The sequence below is a fragment of the Colossoma macropomum genome, unplaced genomic scaffold, assembly GCF_904425465.1.
Source record: "Colossoma macropomum unplaced genomic scaffold, Colossoma_macropomum, whole genome shotgun sequence".
Lineage (NCBI taxonomy): Eukaryota > Metazoa > Chordata > Actinopteri > Characiformes > Serrasalmidae > Colossoma > Colossoma macropomum.
Window position 1 is genome coordinate 234,745 of NW_023495463.1, and position 16,955 is coordinate 251,699.

A 16,955-nucleotide genomic window follows, 5' to 3' on the forward strand; every position below is an offset into this window, starting at 1 on the left:
GCACTTTGTAGTTCTACAACTCCAGTAGCGCTGCTGTGTCTGATCCACTCAGACCAGCGCAGCACACACTAACACACCACCACCACATCAGTGATACTGCAGTGCTGGGAATGATCCACCACCCAAATAGTACCTGCTCTGTGAGGGTCCATGGGGTCCTGACCATGAAGAACAGGGTAAAAGGGGGCTAACAAAGTATCAGAGAAACAGATGGACTACAGTCTGTAACTGTAGAACTACGAAGTGCACCTATATAGTAAGTGGTGCTGATAAAATGGACAATGAGCATAGAAACAAGGAGGTGATCATAATGTTATGCCTGATTGGTGTATTCACATCCTCCGAACACAAAAAACATGAAAGCACTGGTGTGCACTACATGACTTAAGAATTTTGACAATGGAGAGCATCTCTAACTTTACATCATTTACAGAATCATGTCTTTTTTTTTATCTTGCGAGGGTATGGACACTAGGCAAAGGGAGGTTATCACATTTAAAAGAAGTTTCAAAATCATAAGTCTCACCATTATCTGGTGTCATAAACAAAGCTGGAGCGGGGTCTGTCCCAATTATTACATAATTACCTAAATACCTTTGAGATGCTTGCATTCATTTGAGATGATTGCAATGATTAAAGCTGACTGCGGTTATTTTCCACAGTCTAGATTTCACAATCATATTATGTCACTTCAAGCAAAATGTGAATTGGTTGCACTGCTTTGAGGCATACCAATGTAATAAAAGAAAGCTGTATGTAATGTTTATTTTGTTTGTAGTCACAGAATGAATTTTTTTTTATACCAATTTTTTTACTCTTAAGAAAACAATGTAGCTTTGTTTGACTCTAAACATGATTTTGTGCAACTTTTTACTACAAACTGGCACCAGATGTGAAATTATAAAGAGAGTATTTTGAAGTTATGGATGCACTCACGTTTGCCAATATTCATCACCCAATTTCTTCAGTGTGCAGTTTGCTCTCTCTCCTAGCGCTCTTTATCAGCTATTACCACACATAGCTATGTCGCTGACCTTCCATACTACAGCACTCTTAATCATTTTCAGTCATCAAAATTAAACATGTTTGAAAATATCTGGAGGCCTCCAGTCACTCTGCAGCTAAATCACACGGTTTAAGATTGACTTCTTTCCTCTCTCGCAAAGCCACATCATGTGTGCCATCAGTTGCTTCTGAGCCAGTTGAAACTGCTTTCAGTTGTGAAAACTTGAAAGGGTGAAAATCTGATTCAGAATCGGATACCCGTCTTCATTTTAACTTGTTCCTCTCTTCTGCTCAGTCTAACGTTGCTGCGTCCAATGCCAAACTGGCCCTGTTCTATGACTGGCTCTTCTTCAACCCAGAGAAGGACAGCATCATGAATATTGGTAAGGATGGAGGGAAGAAGCTGAAGAGAAGGTTCCTGACACTAATGTTACCAGTGACACAACGGATAGACAGTGTTTCTACTTCATCTTCTCTCTCCCTGTCTGTGTATGCGTGTTTTAGAACCAGCTATCCTGGTGATGCACCACTCCATGAAGCCCCATCCAGCCATTACTGCCACGCTGCTGGACTTCATGTGTCGAGTAAGTTGTTTGTCGCTCTGCATGAAAAAAGTGTGGTCTTTATTTCAGGTTTTTTTTAATCACACAATAATATGTAAAAATGTGTATTAAGGGTGTTTGAATTCTTCTGAAGGGTGTTTTGCTGCATTGAGCGCTGGTGTAGTTCCATCCTGCCGCTATATTTGGCAGCGCACAACAGTATTTACTGCAATAGTTTAAATGCTGCTCTAGTTTTACTTAATTAGTCTATCAGTATCACTTTTTATTCTTATATTTTATTGCACTTTTTGTACAAGAAGCATGTGGACAAATGATGAGAATTTAACATTCATGTTCTCCATAAAACTGTACATCACCCTGCTTTTAATAACACGATGTTGTTTCATAGTTTAACTGTTTTATCTGTTTCTCGAGTTCTCCTATATTTGTAATTATTGTCTTTTTCTTTACCTCAGATTATCCCTCACTTTTTTCCACCACTGGAGGTTCAAGTGCGCCAGGGCGTCTTCAACTCTCTTAACTTTATCATGGAGAAGAGAGTGCTGGCGTGAGTACTCAGTGCCAGATTTTTCCCCTTTTCAAATATTTATTCCATTTTCTATTAATGGTAAGAATTAGGGCTGAACATTTTGAGAATATATCACATTTTTTTTAACCAGTACTTCATTTGCTATTTAAATGCAGTTATTTCCTATAAATTAAGCTCCAAGCCTGTTTTGAATCCTCAAGAAGATCACATCCTTTTTTTGGACTTTGATGCCGAACGTAGGGGTGCCGGACTGCTGGTTCGCAAGCTCTGCATTATTAGCTTAAATTTCTCCACTTAAGCCTTGTTAAGACCATGCTGGATAGTGTGGGATATAATTAAAGTTGCAGCTCCTGCAATTTGAAAATGGTGCTCTTTCAATTTGTGAATTTGATATAAAAACAATCATTCAACCCTATCATGAAAGTTCTCAGTCCTTGTGCTAATTCTCTTCTCATCTCTTTCTCAGTCACTTGGCTCCGCTGTTCGACAACCCTAAACTGGACCGCGAGTTGCGCTCCATGCTGAGAGAACGCTTCCCTGAGTTCTGCAGCTCCCCGTCCCCTCCGACAGAAGGTCCGCACCATAAACACACCTCCATACACTCACTCATCTCGTTTAAACTCCAGTATATCTTTACAGTACAGTCGTCTGGGAACATATTGACTAATAAACTAAATATTTTGAACTGTATCCAGAACCGTCTTCTGGTCTGAAAGCTTGAAGCAATGTTTTGAAGCTGTGCCTTGTCCTGTTTCTTCTTTAAAAATAAATGTTGCTCTTTCATTTCTTCAGTGAAAATGGAAGAGTCCGTTCCCATGGAGATGGACAACCATGTGCTGGATAAAGAGGACGGTTGTTATGACAACACAGACGCTACCTTTAGTGATGATGAGGAGGAGTTGAACAATAAGGGTGAGGCGCCTCAAACACTGTTACTGCAGTGTCAAATACATTACATGTCAAATGGTTTCCTGTAGCTTAAAGCGATAGTTCAGCAGAATGTAGAACTTACACAATTTCCCCTTTAGTGGATCAGCCAAGACATGTATAACCAACATTCACATTTCAGGACGGCCACTGTTTTTAGTTATGCAGCATACTTTTGTCCATATTTATTGAAAACCTTGCCATACAGTGTCAAAGACCATATAAACAATTCTATTAGAGATGACTTAACAGCTCCACACAGTTTGCTGCTGCAAGTGTGGTGATTTAAGCTATGTTCACATTACAAGCCTCATTGCTCAAATCCGATTTTTTGCTCAAATCCGATGTCTCTTACACGATGGTTCCCACTCGTTTAGGTAAGTGATTCAAATCTGTCATTAATGTGAACGAACCGGCGTCCTGAAATGACCCGCATGAACACATCCTACTCAGTAACGTCACGTGAATGAATCACGTGCATCATCAGCACAAACTAACGAGCAGAATGAGCTTCACTGAGAAGATAATTAACTCTGATCAGCTCTCAGCTTCATTATTAGAGCGAGACGAAGGAGAAAAAGGTGAGATGAGCTGTTTTTCCACCGTTTACAGGCTTTAACTTCTGTTCGGCGCTGCTGCCATGGTAACGCTGAATGATGGTGCACGTGCAGTGAAAAAAAAAGCACATGAATTCCGATATGAGCATCACATTACGGTCGCTTGGCCACAAATCAGATACGTATCCGATCTAGGACCACATATGAAAGTGACTCAGGTCGGATTTGAAAAGATCAGATTCGTGTCCACACAGCTCTAAAAACATCAGATCTGAGTCACATTAGGGCAAAAAAAAAAAACAGATTTGTGCCACTTCAAGCTGGTAATGTGAACGTAGCCTTAGACACACCAGTGGCACAATGCTAATTGGTGTACGTAAACTTTTTGTTCTATTTTGTGTCAAACTGTCTTTAAAGGAGAAGTCTGCTTATTTTTTAAAAAGTCTGCCTCACTAAATGGTTAAATGTGTCAACCAAAATGACGTAGTTAAGCCAAGTAGTTAATCTACTTTGTAAACAAAGTCATTTAGATTTGAAATGCTCACTTCTAAAGTAGCTTACCACATCAGAATGTTTCATAGAGCTCATGATGAGAACCAGACTGATCTGAAGATTTTAAAGACCTCTAATTGCAATCTTCAGAAAAGTTTTACATGAAATGGTTACGAATGGTAATGAACGGTGTTGTGAGGCAAAATAGTCCCCCCCAAATTTTTTTTTGCAGATTTATCACATAACATGTAAAACTCAGAGGACACTTGTAGGTTCACTGGTGGTTTTGGAAAGTAGATAAAATGGCTGTGTTTGTATTGTAGTCATGGCGACCCCTGGTTCCTATCACCACCACTGTAAAAAAAAAACAAAAAAACAAAACATGAGTCACTAGTTTTCTCTGCAGTGAACCACATGAATGACAGTGAGTGCGTTTAAATGCACTTAATAATCTCATAACTGCAGAAAATCAGATTTTACAACACTTGAGAAATCAGATAATGGGGAAACTCCGGGTCTACATGAGTCAGACAGTAATTCGATTTCTGCTTTACAACCAGCCAATAAACTCACAGAAGAAGACGTGACGTAAACGTAATGTAAAAGGTGTCATTTCGTCAAGCATATATTTGGTTTCAGTGTTGCTTCAAAAGTGTTTTGCTGCATCTCACGGCGACACTTCGCTTATTTCCGGTACTGCGGTCTGTGTTCGCACATGTGCAGACTGAGAAATCTGAAAGAAATCAGAGTAAGAGTTTACGTGTGCTGAGAAATCTGATTACTGAGCTAAAATCCAGCTCTCTTTATCAGATTTCTTAATCAGATTTCTAGACCTTACTCCAATCTAAGAAATCGGAGTGTTCTGTTTACATGACCATTTGAATAATCAGATAACTGCAGAAATCATATAATGATCAGATTATTGAGTACATGTGAACACACTCAGTGTTTACATCTCAAAGATTAAATTATGCAGAAATTTTGCTGAATTTGTTGAAATTCCGCTGTAGTTCTGGTGCTACAGCTGATGACTGTGTCGCTCTGCCAAATATTATGACACAGCCTTTGCAAACACCCATGTTTTGACTTGTGAATTGGGACTGTGTAGCATGACACAGTGGAAAAACATGGGCAGGGCAAACAGTGATGATGGCTGCTTTGCTTGCTGGAATTCACCAGTCTGAATGCTGCTGCTTCTGCTCACTGTACTGTTCTCCTTCTGTTCAGCCTGTTCTAAAAATGCTTTCTTGTCCCAAGGTAAAAAACGTGAGTTCAGGTTCCACCAGATCAAGGAGACTTTTATAGATGAACCAGCTGATATCACGCCATATGTAGACCAACTGGATGAGACGCTGAAGGAGAAAGTGTTACAGTTGCAGAAGAGCAGGTGAGGCAGCTGTAAACCTCATTAGAGAACTGCCATAATGAGTTTCACTCTAAGATATTACAGTGATTCATTTATCTCACCGTCACTGTTGCTTTCCACAGCGACACAGAGACACAGTGTGAGGTCATGCAGGAGATAGTGGACCTCATTTTGGAGGTGAGTTTAAAGAAGCAGCTTACAGTCTTGAATTGTTTTCAGTGTTTTTAAGATGCATTTGAGGTAAGTAGGGGTGTAAATCTCTGACCATACAATGATTAGATTTGATTTATTTAGGTTTTTATTTAATTAAAGGGTCCATGTCCTACATTTGTCTTCCAAGAGGGTTTGTGTAACAAAAATTGTCATGTTTAATTTATACACAATAGTTTTCCACCACTCTTTATCCCTTAGAATTAAATATCTGTTTGTTGCTGTGCCTTTAAGACTTACGTATTACTGTTGTCGGAAGAAAACCTTGTATCTCCAAAATGGTAACTTGACAGGAGAAGGAAAAAATCTACTTTACTTTTAATGTAAGTCAATGGAACCAGACTTTTTTTTCCAAGTCATTTTAGGTCATTTCTTTTAGTCCATTCTTCATGACATTTACATACAATGTATAGGGTAACAGGTTTCAAATTGTGTGAAAAGCTGAAAAACGTCAAAAATGGAGATACAAGGTTTTCTTCCGACGACAGTGATATGTAAAGAAGTCTAGTGTGTGAATAGGCAGGGCTAAATTACCATAGACTGAATAGGCAGCTAACAGGAGTGTGGACTGGGAAGTTAATGTGAACTTTATATGTATATATGTGTGTGTGTGTGTGTGTGTGTGGGTGTGTGGGTGTGTATGTATGTGTGTGTGTGTGTGTGGGTGTGTATGTATGTGTGGGTGTGTGTGTGTGTGTGTATGTGTATATATATATATATATATATATATATATATATATATATATATATATATATACACACACACACACACACACACACATACATATATACGCATACATATATATGTTTGTGTGTGTGTGTATATATCTCAAACTCTTGTGTTTCAAACAAGCATCCAAAATTTACTTTTCAGTGACATGAGCCGTTTAAAGTCAACATGAACGGGAAATCATTATGCACTTTTCTTGTGAAGCGTGATGTATTTCTGAGTTAAGCACAGTATCAGGAAGGATCTCTGAGCTAGCTGGGGGTTTTCTCTCTGTGATTATTCGGGGTGTTGGGAGGGGGAGGTGAAGCATTATCTCATTGCTTATTATTGGTGGGAAAAAGTCATTACATTTTGATGCAAGATTATAGGAAAGCAGGAAATTTGTCTTTTAAACGATTTGATTAATTGTGCTTAATATGAACACTGACATGAGCTAACAGGGGTAAAAATGGTTGCATTTTTTTTTTAATTATTATTTTTAAAATACGCCACATATGCTAATGGCCTGAAAGAATAATTTACACAGTAGTGGAATATACGCTATAAAACTCCACATATATTTGGACATTTGGAAATAGATTGAGAGCATACTGATATTATTCTAACCAATTTTAATTGCTTCTTTCAAAATCAGTGTAGTTGAACCACCTTAAGATACACTTTTTGCACTTCTGGATGTAAGTAGTGACTTTATGACTCCATAAAAATATTTCCAATTCTCTCTCGCAGGAGGACTTTGAGTCAGAGCAGATGTCAGCTCTGGCCTCCTGTCTGTCTGAGCTGTTCAAAAGCCACTTCAGAGGAGATGTTCTGCCTGAGGAAATCACTGAAGAGTAAGTGTGTGCCTGTCTATGTTCTTTTATATCTACTTATCTTGGTCTGCCTGAGTGAATCTTGCTTACAACAGCTCTTTTTTAGAGGTTGTGACTGATAAGGCAGATTAATTCAGTAGAACGATGTGGTAACGTTATCTCTCTGTCTTGTTGTTTCTAGGTCCCTGGAGGAGTCTGTATGTAAGCCAGTGTGTCTGATCTTCAGAAACCTGTGTCAGATGCAGGAGGATAACAGCGGCTTCTCTGTTCTGCTGGACATGCTCGCTGAGCTCTACCAGAAGCAGCCCAAAATTGGCTATCACCTCCTCTACTACCTCAAAGCCAGGTGGGGGCGCTGTTGAGACTGGGGATCTTGCAGTGTCACTATTTGCAAGACTGCAACTCGATTTTTTTAGATTTTTTTCCCATCATGCACCTGGTGGAAATTTACAAGCAGCGAAACCTTTTTCCTTCTCCACTCCGTAGTGGGACGAATGGGAATATACGATGGCTGGGTGTGATCCATAGCTCGGCCCAGTTCACTGTGGAGCTGTATATTCTGGCATCTCATCACACAGGAGTTTTAATTAACCTGTAAAATGTGCGGTTTCATCTTATTTAACATAAGGATTTACACATCAACAAAACATGCAGTGATTCAGCATCGTTGATTAGATGTATTGAACAAAACCATGAAAACAAACAAAGAAAATAAGAAACCAATGTAACAGAAAGCAAAAAAAAAGAAAAACAAAAACACTAATGCTTCTTCAGTAATGCTCAAGTCCTCGGCACGTTTCCTTACATCACTGTTACACTCAGTGGACCTGAAATATTAAAACAGCCAGTTTACATTTAGTTAGTTAGTTATTTAATGTGATTATTGTTTCAAAGTGGAGCAGATTTGCCTTTTTTACAGAGATTTTAGGCTCTCGCGCATGTATTTTCTCCCTTACCCTCTCTTTCTCTCTCTCTCTCTCTCTCTCTCTCTCTCTCTCTCTCTGTCTGTCTCTTTTTCTCTCTCTGTCTATCACACTGTGCGCATGTGTTCGCTCGCTCGTTCTCACACTCTCCCCTGGCATGTCACTATTTACATGAGCCAAGACTTAAACCTTAAGATAATAATAAACATGGTACATTTTGTCACAGCGCCAAGACAAGAAAAAGACTGAGCTAAGACGGCCATCCTGACCACCTCACGCTAAACGATCGAGATGACGCAAGCGCCACGCAACTCTAGCAAGACTCATGATATTGTTCTGTCATTGGAAACCGCTTGAAAAGTCGTTTGGTGTAATTCCAGCATCAGTCTGTTTCAGTGATGGTTTGGCAAAAAATCTAATTTGCAGTTTTACCCCTAAATGTAGCTGATCAGCCAAGACATGTTTGGTGTCTGAAGTTTGCTTTTTTAGTTTCGTACTATAGCTATGAGGCTAATGTAGCTAACAAGTAATGGAAGCAAGAAGTACATCTGCTACTTTTGGGGTGAGTGGAAAATTATGTAGGTTTAGTTTTTGACTGAACCATCACTTTAAGTCCTGCAGTGTTAAATATTACTGTCTCACTCTGTCTCTCTCCCGTCTCTGTGTGTGTCTCATTCTCTGCAGTAAAGCGGCAGCGGGAAAGATGAGTTTATATGAGTCGTTTGCCCAGGCCACAGCGCTGGGTGACCTTCATACCTGCCTAATGATGGACATGAAGGCCTGCCAGGAGGACGACGTGAGGCTGCTCTGTTACCTCACACCCTCCATCTACTCAGAGGTACACACAAAAAAGACCATGCAGTACTACAGACCATAATGTTCACTACATATCTTGTTCAGCCACAACCAATAGCCAACAAAGCCGACAGTTGCAAATTAAAAGCATGGTACTATGCAACATGCTCTCGCTATCATATTAACATTGTGACTGCATATTTTTCCTTTTTTATTATTTTATACCATTTGAAAAAGTCATCTGCTCTTCACATAATTGTGGACAATTACTTGGAATAAAAAAAAAAAAAATACGTAAGAGTTAAGACCTTTTTCCTAAGTTAGCATTTCAGATATACAAAGTTTTGTTGGTTATTAGTTGCAGTCCTAATTTTCACAACAACTACCTGTATTTAAGATGATATATGTAGTCAATATTAGTACTAATTTCTTTGTGTTTGTCTCTTCCAGTTCCCAGATGAGACTCTACGCAGTGGGGAGCTTTTAAATATGATAGTGGCGGTCATTGACTCCACACAGGTTAGTTATTTAATATCTGTGTCTTGCTTGAATAATATAATGCAAACAAAAATTTTACTTAGACTGCAAATCCAATATCAATCTCATCTTTTTTTCTCTCTCTCTCTCTCACTCTACTTGCAGCTTCAGGAGCTGATGTGTCATGTAATGATGGGTAATCTGGTGATGTTCCGCAAAGACTCTGTGCTCAACATTCTCAGTAAGTGTGTGTGTGTGTTGTGTATGCATGAGAAATGAGTATCACTCAGCTGAGTAATCATAAAAATTGATCGGCAAGTAACAAACCATTATACATTGCCTTTAATACATTGCCAAGTTCAATCCCCCAATGATATTACAGCCATCCGTGGCCGGGAGTCCAAGAGAGCACAATTGTAACGCACCATTTTTGACGAGTGCCTTGTTTCTAATTTGGATGTGCCACATCACATCACTCTAAATACTGTGGTTTCATCAAAAAAATATATGAAAATCAAGGAGAAACTAATCCACGGAGTGGAAAATAGTGCTGTATGACCTTCCTCTAATTTTTATGAGGATATTAAAAGAAACAGCACATGCTGAAGGCTTTGTGATTTGATACTGTATTCAAACACTCACTTGCTGATTGGATATGATATTATTGTAAAAGAGAATAAAAGTATTTAAAATATGCATTATAATCATTCAAATTGTTCACTAATCATTGCTTATTCATCAAGAAATGAATGTATATGTATATATTTACAGTTCAGTCACTGGATTGGGAGACGTTTGAGCAGTATAGCACATGGCAGCTGTTCCTGGCCCACAGTATCCCACTGGAAACCATTATCCCCATCCTACAGCACCTCAAATACAAAGGTGGGTTGTGCACTCGCTTTACAAAACACTACATACACATATTCTGACTTCAGTCTCTGTTTCAGTGTCATTCAGTTACATTTAAATATTGCTGACCCTTATTTTGATGCTCCTCTTCTACAAATGCCTAAATTATTAACAAACAATCTGGTCAAACTCAGTTAACTATCAACAGCATTCCTGTTAGTATCAGGCAAAGAACCTGGTTTACTTTTACATTTTGGGTTGAAGGTAATGTTTGGGTTAGTGTGAGAGCTTTATGTTGAATTTAATAGGTATTTAGTTAAAATGTCACATCAAGTTTGGCATCTACAGCGGACTTTTCAAATAAAGTGTCATCCAGATATTTCATTTATTTCTAATTTTAGTAAATGCTTAATTAATCTCTCCCCCTCTCTCTGTCTATAGAGCATCCAGAAGCTCTCTCCTGCTTGCTGCTGCAACTTCGCAGAGAGAAGTAAGCTCCTAAATGGTTAAAATCACATGTAATTGTTTAACACTGACAGTGATGGAGATGGTGGCTAATAATCCTGCTGCATGTTTAGTCCCAGTGAGGAGATGGTGAAGATGGTTCTAAGTCGGCCGTGTCACCAGGAGGACCAGTTTACCACCAGCATCCTGCGGCACTGGGCGGCCAAACACGACGACCTGCTGGCAGAACACATAAAGGCCCTGCTAATCAAGAACAACAACATGCCCCGCAAACGGCAGAGGTGAGTTCCACCCTGAAAGAACTGCCAACAGCACAAAAAGATTACTGAAACTTTACTTGCAATGCGAGTAGCATGGACTGCCACATGCACCTTTATTGAAAATGATTAAACCGAATTAGCTGACTTAGGTTAAAAGCTTTCTTTCTTTCCCCCCTTTTTATATGTTGTGAGCCTCTATCATTAAAGTTATGTCAATCATTGGTTTCTTGTTTTCGCATGTTAGTCCCTCCGCTTGTCAATTTAAAGGCCTATACAGTTCCCTTCCCTACTACAGCTCCTGTGAAGCCCTGTACAGATGCTAATGTGCAGTTACATGAGCAGTTAGGGTGCTTACATTGGACTAAATCAGTACTAAGCAGTATTAGGAATTGCATGCGTTTACATCATGTGATGTTTTCTTCTGCAGCTTGCGGAGCTCCAGCAGCAAATTAGCCCAGCTGACCCTAGAGCAGATGTTGGAGCATTTGGACTGTCTGAGACTCAGCCTCAACAACACCAAGAATAACTGTATGTCTGATCCTCTCACCTGCGTCAGGAAAGCAGGCATATTTCCTTTATTAAGAAGCGTTAAACTCTGACTTCTGCTATACACTGTGTATAAATCGGGACGTAAACATGACATAAATAGGACATTAAATGTGTGTGTTTGTGTGTATATAGTCTTTTCCCAGACACCCATTCTGCAGGCCCTGCAGCATGTTCAAGCCAGCTGTGACGAAGCCCATAAGATGAGGTAAGGTTTTAATACCAGTATGGGAAAATAGAGGGGGGGGGTGCCTCCCTTTAGTGCTCATTCACTGTAAAGCTAAACTATATCTGTGTATGAGTTTCTACACACTGTTAGAGGAAATACACTGAAACATCAGTCAGTTTTGTTTTTGTAGCACACTGTGATTCCCCACTGATATGAGAAGATTAGTTTCACATGGGGAGATGAGGTAATTAATCAATTAATGACTGGTGTTTCTCAGTGATTTTAGTCCCATCTGGATCCACCTTTTCAGTCATTTTTATGGACTGTGCGCTCCTGCGTCAGTAAAGTTTCTTGCTCTTTTTGTTTGTTTTTGTTTTGTTTCACATTCTGGAGTACTCTGAGGTATGGAGGCACTCAAACAAGCTTTTTCTTGTGCCCTCTGTGGCCTATATCAAGCCAATACTTATTATAATATGATTTCAAACAGTAAAACCTGAAAAATTACAAAAATAAGTCTTATTTTATGCAGTGATGTTGACTGTCTGTAAATTCTCAAGCTTATGACACATTGTTTGCAGAGCTGGGTGGATGGTTAGGGCAAACAAAATTACAATTAAATTAATTGTTTTCTGCTTGTGGGCAGCTGAACATGTAGAAGTAAGAAGTTTTATCCTGTCCAAATAGAACTTGTGTCTGGAATATCTCACCAGAGTGGAGTAATCTGCACTTTATCTGTATGAATTTGATTTCTACTCGGCTCAACTTTGCTTTAATAAAATCTAAACTGTTCTCTTTCTGCACGACAGGTTCAGCGATCTCTTCTCTTTGGCTGAAGAATATGAGGACTCCTCAAAGCCTCCCAAATCTCGGCGCAAAGCACCAGCCTCCTCGCCCCGATCGCGAAAAGGTGCTGCTGCCCCGCCAGCCAATAACGAGGATGACAGCGCCTCCTCTAGCGCCTCAGTGAGTTTCTGTCTCATTGCATCATTGACATTTCATACTCTGCCTCATTGGCATCTATGCCATATTACACACATGAAAAACTGATTCTTAGCATACCAATACTTTAAATAATTCTTGATAAAATATAATAATTGAGGCATTTCATTCCAAAATGCTCTCTATCCATTTGTAATTAGAAGTTTGAAAAAATAACAGATGACGTATAATGCACTTGGTTGAAAAACACAAACAAAGGTAGTTTTAATCATAATGTAACATTGGTATTTCTTGTATGCCCACTCCCATCAACATATTTTATGAAGAAATGGAAGAAGAAGAAAAACAAGTGCAGTTTAATGTTGGAATGAAACCCTCCAATTACAAAAACATAAAACATTATCACTGAAATCAGGAATAATGTCACTTGCACTTCTTTTAAATGGTCTTGAGTAGGGGTGGACGATATGGCAAAAACATATTGTGATACTGTTGTACTATCATGTTATGAGACCATTTTTACGATATACGCGAAGGTATCACAATATTTTGACACACAATGCATTAATAGTGCCACATTTAAAAATCTCCATCAGAAACTAAGATTTTTCAATGATTTCTGTCCATCATTTCATACACTGCATTGCACTAAATCCAGTTAAACATTGTCCCTTTATAATGACATGTTCTTGGGAATTCTTTAAGTACTGACTGTGTCCACGTTATGCTCAGCAAAGCATGTTGTTTAACACACTAACAAATTTATCACAATAACAATAAAACTATAGTCTTATTTTCGCAAGTGTTTTTAACTGTTATCAAACTTTATACCAAAAAATATATATTTACAGGTCATTAATTAGTCTTCCAGTTTTGGATCTGATTGCATATTCATTTCATTTCATATTTTTATCATAAAGGAACTTGCTTTGAGATAGTAAATGGAAGAGATTGATAGAGGGGATCATCATTAGAAAAGTGCTAAAACCTTTGTGTGTTTTTTCCACTGTAACTCCCAGGAGGAAGAGGACTCCAAACCCAAAGCCCCCAAGAGGAAAAGAAAAGGCTCGTCTGCAGTGGGCTCCGACAGTGACTGAGAGGAAACGGCCAATCTCTACAAGCCCTACCCACAACATCCCCATATTCATGCCCATTCTTCTGTTGTGATGTCACTGGAGAACAAACCACCAGCCGATCCTCTGCTCCAACCACTTAGGGCATCCAGCCCATTCGTTAAAGGGGGAACTCTCTCTTTCTGGGACTCAAATGCCGCTGGCTGGAGCCGGGAGACGCGCCCTCTCTTTTTCCTCAGCACAAGTCTCATTGGCTGATTTGGGCTTGGGGGGATGTGATTGGGTTTGCGGGGCTCACAGGATGGGCTAAACCTTGGAACTATGACTGGCACGGACTGACAGAACCACAACCGTACGGACAGCCTTACAGACAGAATCATATCCAGGAGTCACACTTAGTGTTGCTGTACTTACTGGCTCCCCTACTATGATTCAGCACTCATGCTGTGTTCGAATGGAATGACGAATCTCCCAAACCGTTGCTAATGGAAGTAAAATCCTTGCTCCATGAGGTCAAGCAGAAGGATGATTTTACAGTATTCGCAGTGAAAGTTTGTGTTGGAAAAACTGCAACTTAAAAACGGCAAGTACTCCAGTCCTCGAAGACGTATTTTATCATTTGATGATGAACGGTCATTTGCTTTGTCCCTTATGAATCCCTCTTATTCCTGATTGGGTGTCGTGGCCCACTGGAGACGGGGCCAGGGATTTTGCAGGGAGGAAGACACTCCTCCTCAGTGAATTTTTACCACGTTTGCACTGCACACAGGTGCAGAAATTGGACTGTACAAATGGAAGACTTCTGACATGTTGACAGACTTTTTAAGAAAATTGCTTTCTACTGACCTATTTTCATAAAAAAGATCATAACTATGTAAAGGATTATGATATTAATAAAAAAGGCGGGAAAAAAAAAAGCTTTTTGGTTTATCACCTCTCCAGGTTCCTTAGGGAACCGTTGCATTTGTTCAAATTTCTACACCTGCTTTCACAGTAACAGCCATAAGCATGTAGCATTGTGGTCTGATATGAGTCCTACTCAGGGAAGTAAATAAGCCCACCAAATAAGCAGACCAAGACCAGTTTTTTCTCTGGGTAACTTCTTTGGTATGTGGAAAAGACACCACTCTGATGCTGTTTTGACACGTGCATGTGTTTTATCATCTCTTCATAAGCTCTGAATCTAAAATTATAGGACAAATAGTTTTGGTTTTAAAATGATGCTGATGCATGTTTGAAGTCATTATAAAATACCTGATGTACATTTGACTGCACATATAATGGATTAACGTACCAAGGCTCTGTGTTCTGTAAAAGCAGTAAGCCACTCGAGGCTGTTACAGGGATTTCACCCTGCGTTGCATTGTGCAAAACCACAGTAACGCAGAGAGTATTTGCTTTAATATCACAGGACAGTTGAAATAAGACATCAATAAAACCAAAGAGCCCAGATAGATCAGAGAACAGCGCGATTCAGAAAGTTTGGGTGACGTTATCACAGTAATTGTACGTCATAAAATCTGCCCAATCAGTTGTGACTTTTAACCTGTATGGCTTTTGTTTACATCTTTTGGTTCAGTGTTAAATGTCGGTGTGAACGCTAAGCAAACCAGAACTACAATGCAACAATCTGTCCAGACCAAGGGAACCGAACTACTAGAGTAAAGGCACACTTAGATTCCCGCCCCCCCCCCTCCAAAATGCACATTTTCCAAAGAAAACTTATAATCAGGCGACTGTCCTGCCCTCACAGGTCTGAGCTCAAACCATTCACAAGTATTTTGCCTCACAGCGCTCTGTATGTACCTCTTATGTACATGCCCTTTCCCATTTCAACTCGCCACTCAGAAGTGCATCACACCTATGTTAGCTACACAAGTGGCCATTCGCAGGAAGGGGGAGGAAGAGATAGAGAGGAACGTGTTGTTCAAGCTGAACACCCTTGTCCTCAGCGAGCTAATCAGCTAGTCATGCAAAGACTGCAGTGGAGAAGTCTGAACATAATGTACATAACATTTGTAAATACTCGCTTTGTCTGGCTGGCTATAAACTTTGGTGCAGAGCTGTGCATCACTGTTTTTGTTGGGAGCTGTGTAGCCTTTAGCTTCCTAGCTAACTAGCCAGCTAACAAAAAAGCTAATTATCAGGAGTCATTTATTGGAGTAGTTTATAACCTGAAACCGTTTATTACTGTGGCTTATAAACAACTTTGTCCACCATATTTTTAAGTTTGAATTGAGTCTGTTGCAAGTTGTTTCCAGGTTCTGCTGCTGAAGTCAACACTTGTGTTCGCCAAGTCTCTCTCCCTCACTGGCTGCGTTTACATGCAAAGGTTTTTTGCCAGTCCGATTGTTCCGATTATAGATTAAGACTGAGAAGTTTATATGCACGCTCTCCTGAACCATCTGATGGAAAATCTCCATTTACATGCACACTGCAAGTAATCCGATCCAAAATTATGCGCATGCGTACAGTATGACTTAGTGTAGATGTTACCATGACAACGAGCATCACGCAAGTCCCTTCAGAGTGAGATGAGCAGCAGTGAGCAGTGCTTGTGTTTTTAATTGCTTTATGTCTGACTCAAGAAAGCATACTTGGCACATACTTATTAAAGAACGCCGAGAGGAAGACGTCGTGTTCTGAGACACATAAGCTGGACGTCCGTCCCACCGCCGTCTTTTAAAGATCAGAGCATAAACTTCGTCTCCTCTGCAGACCAGTTTCTGCTCCGCCATGTTGAACGTTAGTAAAGTCTTTTGCTATGATGCACATGATCAGAATGTACTTAAACTTTCTGATTGGGAATGTAATCAGATACAGGCGTTTACATGGATATTATTCTTCTATTTAATGGATTATTTACAGGATTACCCACCTCACTCAATCGGATAGAAATTGTATTCCGAATGGCCTCAACCGGACTAATCTGTTCCAATTGAGCTATTAGTCGGGTTATTAGGCTGCATGTAAACGTGGCTACTGATGAAATAAAACACATCTGGCCCACAGATTTGCTGAGTTTTTTTAATATAGTAGTAGAGTTTGACACCCCTGCTCTAAAGGGAAGCATGAGGCTAAGTGGACGTCTCTCTTGAAAGAGACGGCTGGCATGAAGGCAGGCCCATGTGAAAGCTCTTATTTCCCCTTTAAGCACAGAATTTTGTGCTTGGTTCAAGGTCTCAAGAAGGTTTAATTGGACCCTTATGACCGATGAACTTCACTACAGCTAGTAAAATGAGGAAAGGCCCTTAATGGTGTCCGT

General features: G+C 39.7%; 1 protein-coding gene across 1 annotated transcript in view; it reads left to right on the plus strand.

Annotated features, from left to right (window-relative positions):
- The window catches only part of ints3 (integrator complex subunit 3), a 30,541-nt gene extending 15,893 nt beyond the window's left edge, over positions 1-14,648 (plus strand). Inside the window, exons 11-29 of the mRNA XM_036562647.1 lie at positions 1,301-1,388; positions 1,510-1,589; positions 2,024-2,115; positions 2,564-2,670; positions 2,890-3,009; positions 5,331-5,460; positions 5,562-5,616; positions 7,109-7,212; positions 7,373-7,537; positions 8,799-8,952; positions 9,360-9,428; positions 9,552-9,627; positions 10,158-10,271; positions 10,680-10,728; positions 10,817-10,984; positions 11,391-11,491; positions 11,645-11,717; positions 12,485-12,641; positions 13,637-14,648. Coding sequence (XP_036418540.1) covers positions 1,301-1,388; positions 1,510-1,589; positions 2,024-2,115; positions 2,564-2,670; positions 2,890-3,009; positions 5,331-5,460; positions 5,562-5,616; positions 7,109-7,212; positions 7,373-7,537; positions 8,799-8,952; positions 9,360-9,428; positions 9,552-9,627; positions 10,158-10,271; positions 10,680-10,728; positions 10,817-10,984; positions 11,391-11,491; positions 11,645-11,717; positions 12,485-12,641; positions 13,637-13,714 — 1,980 coding nt within the window. The 3' untranslated portion in view covers positions 13,715-14,648. The remainder of the gene's footprint in view (positions 1-1,300; positions 1,389-1,509; positions 1,590-2,023; positions 2,116-2,563; positions 2,671-2,889; positions 3,010-5,330; positions 5,461-5,561; positions 5,617-7,108; positions 7,213-7,372; positions 7,538-8,798; positions 8,953-9,359; positions 9,429-9,551; positions 9,628-10,157; positions 10,272-10,679; positions 10,729-10,816; positions 10,985-11,390; positions 11,492-11,644; positions 11,718-12,484; positions 12,642-13,636) is intronic.
- Positions 14,649-16,955: the final 2,307 nt, after the last annotated feature.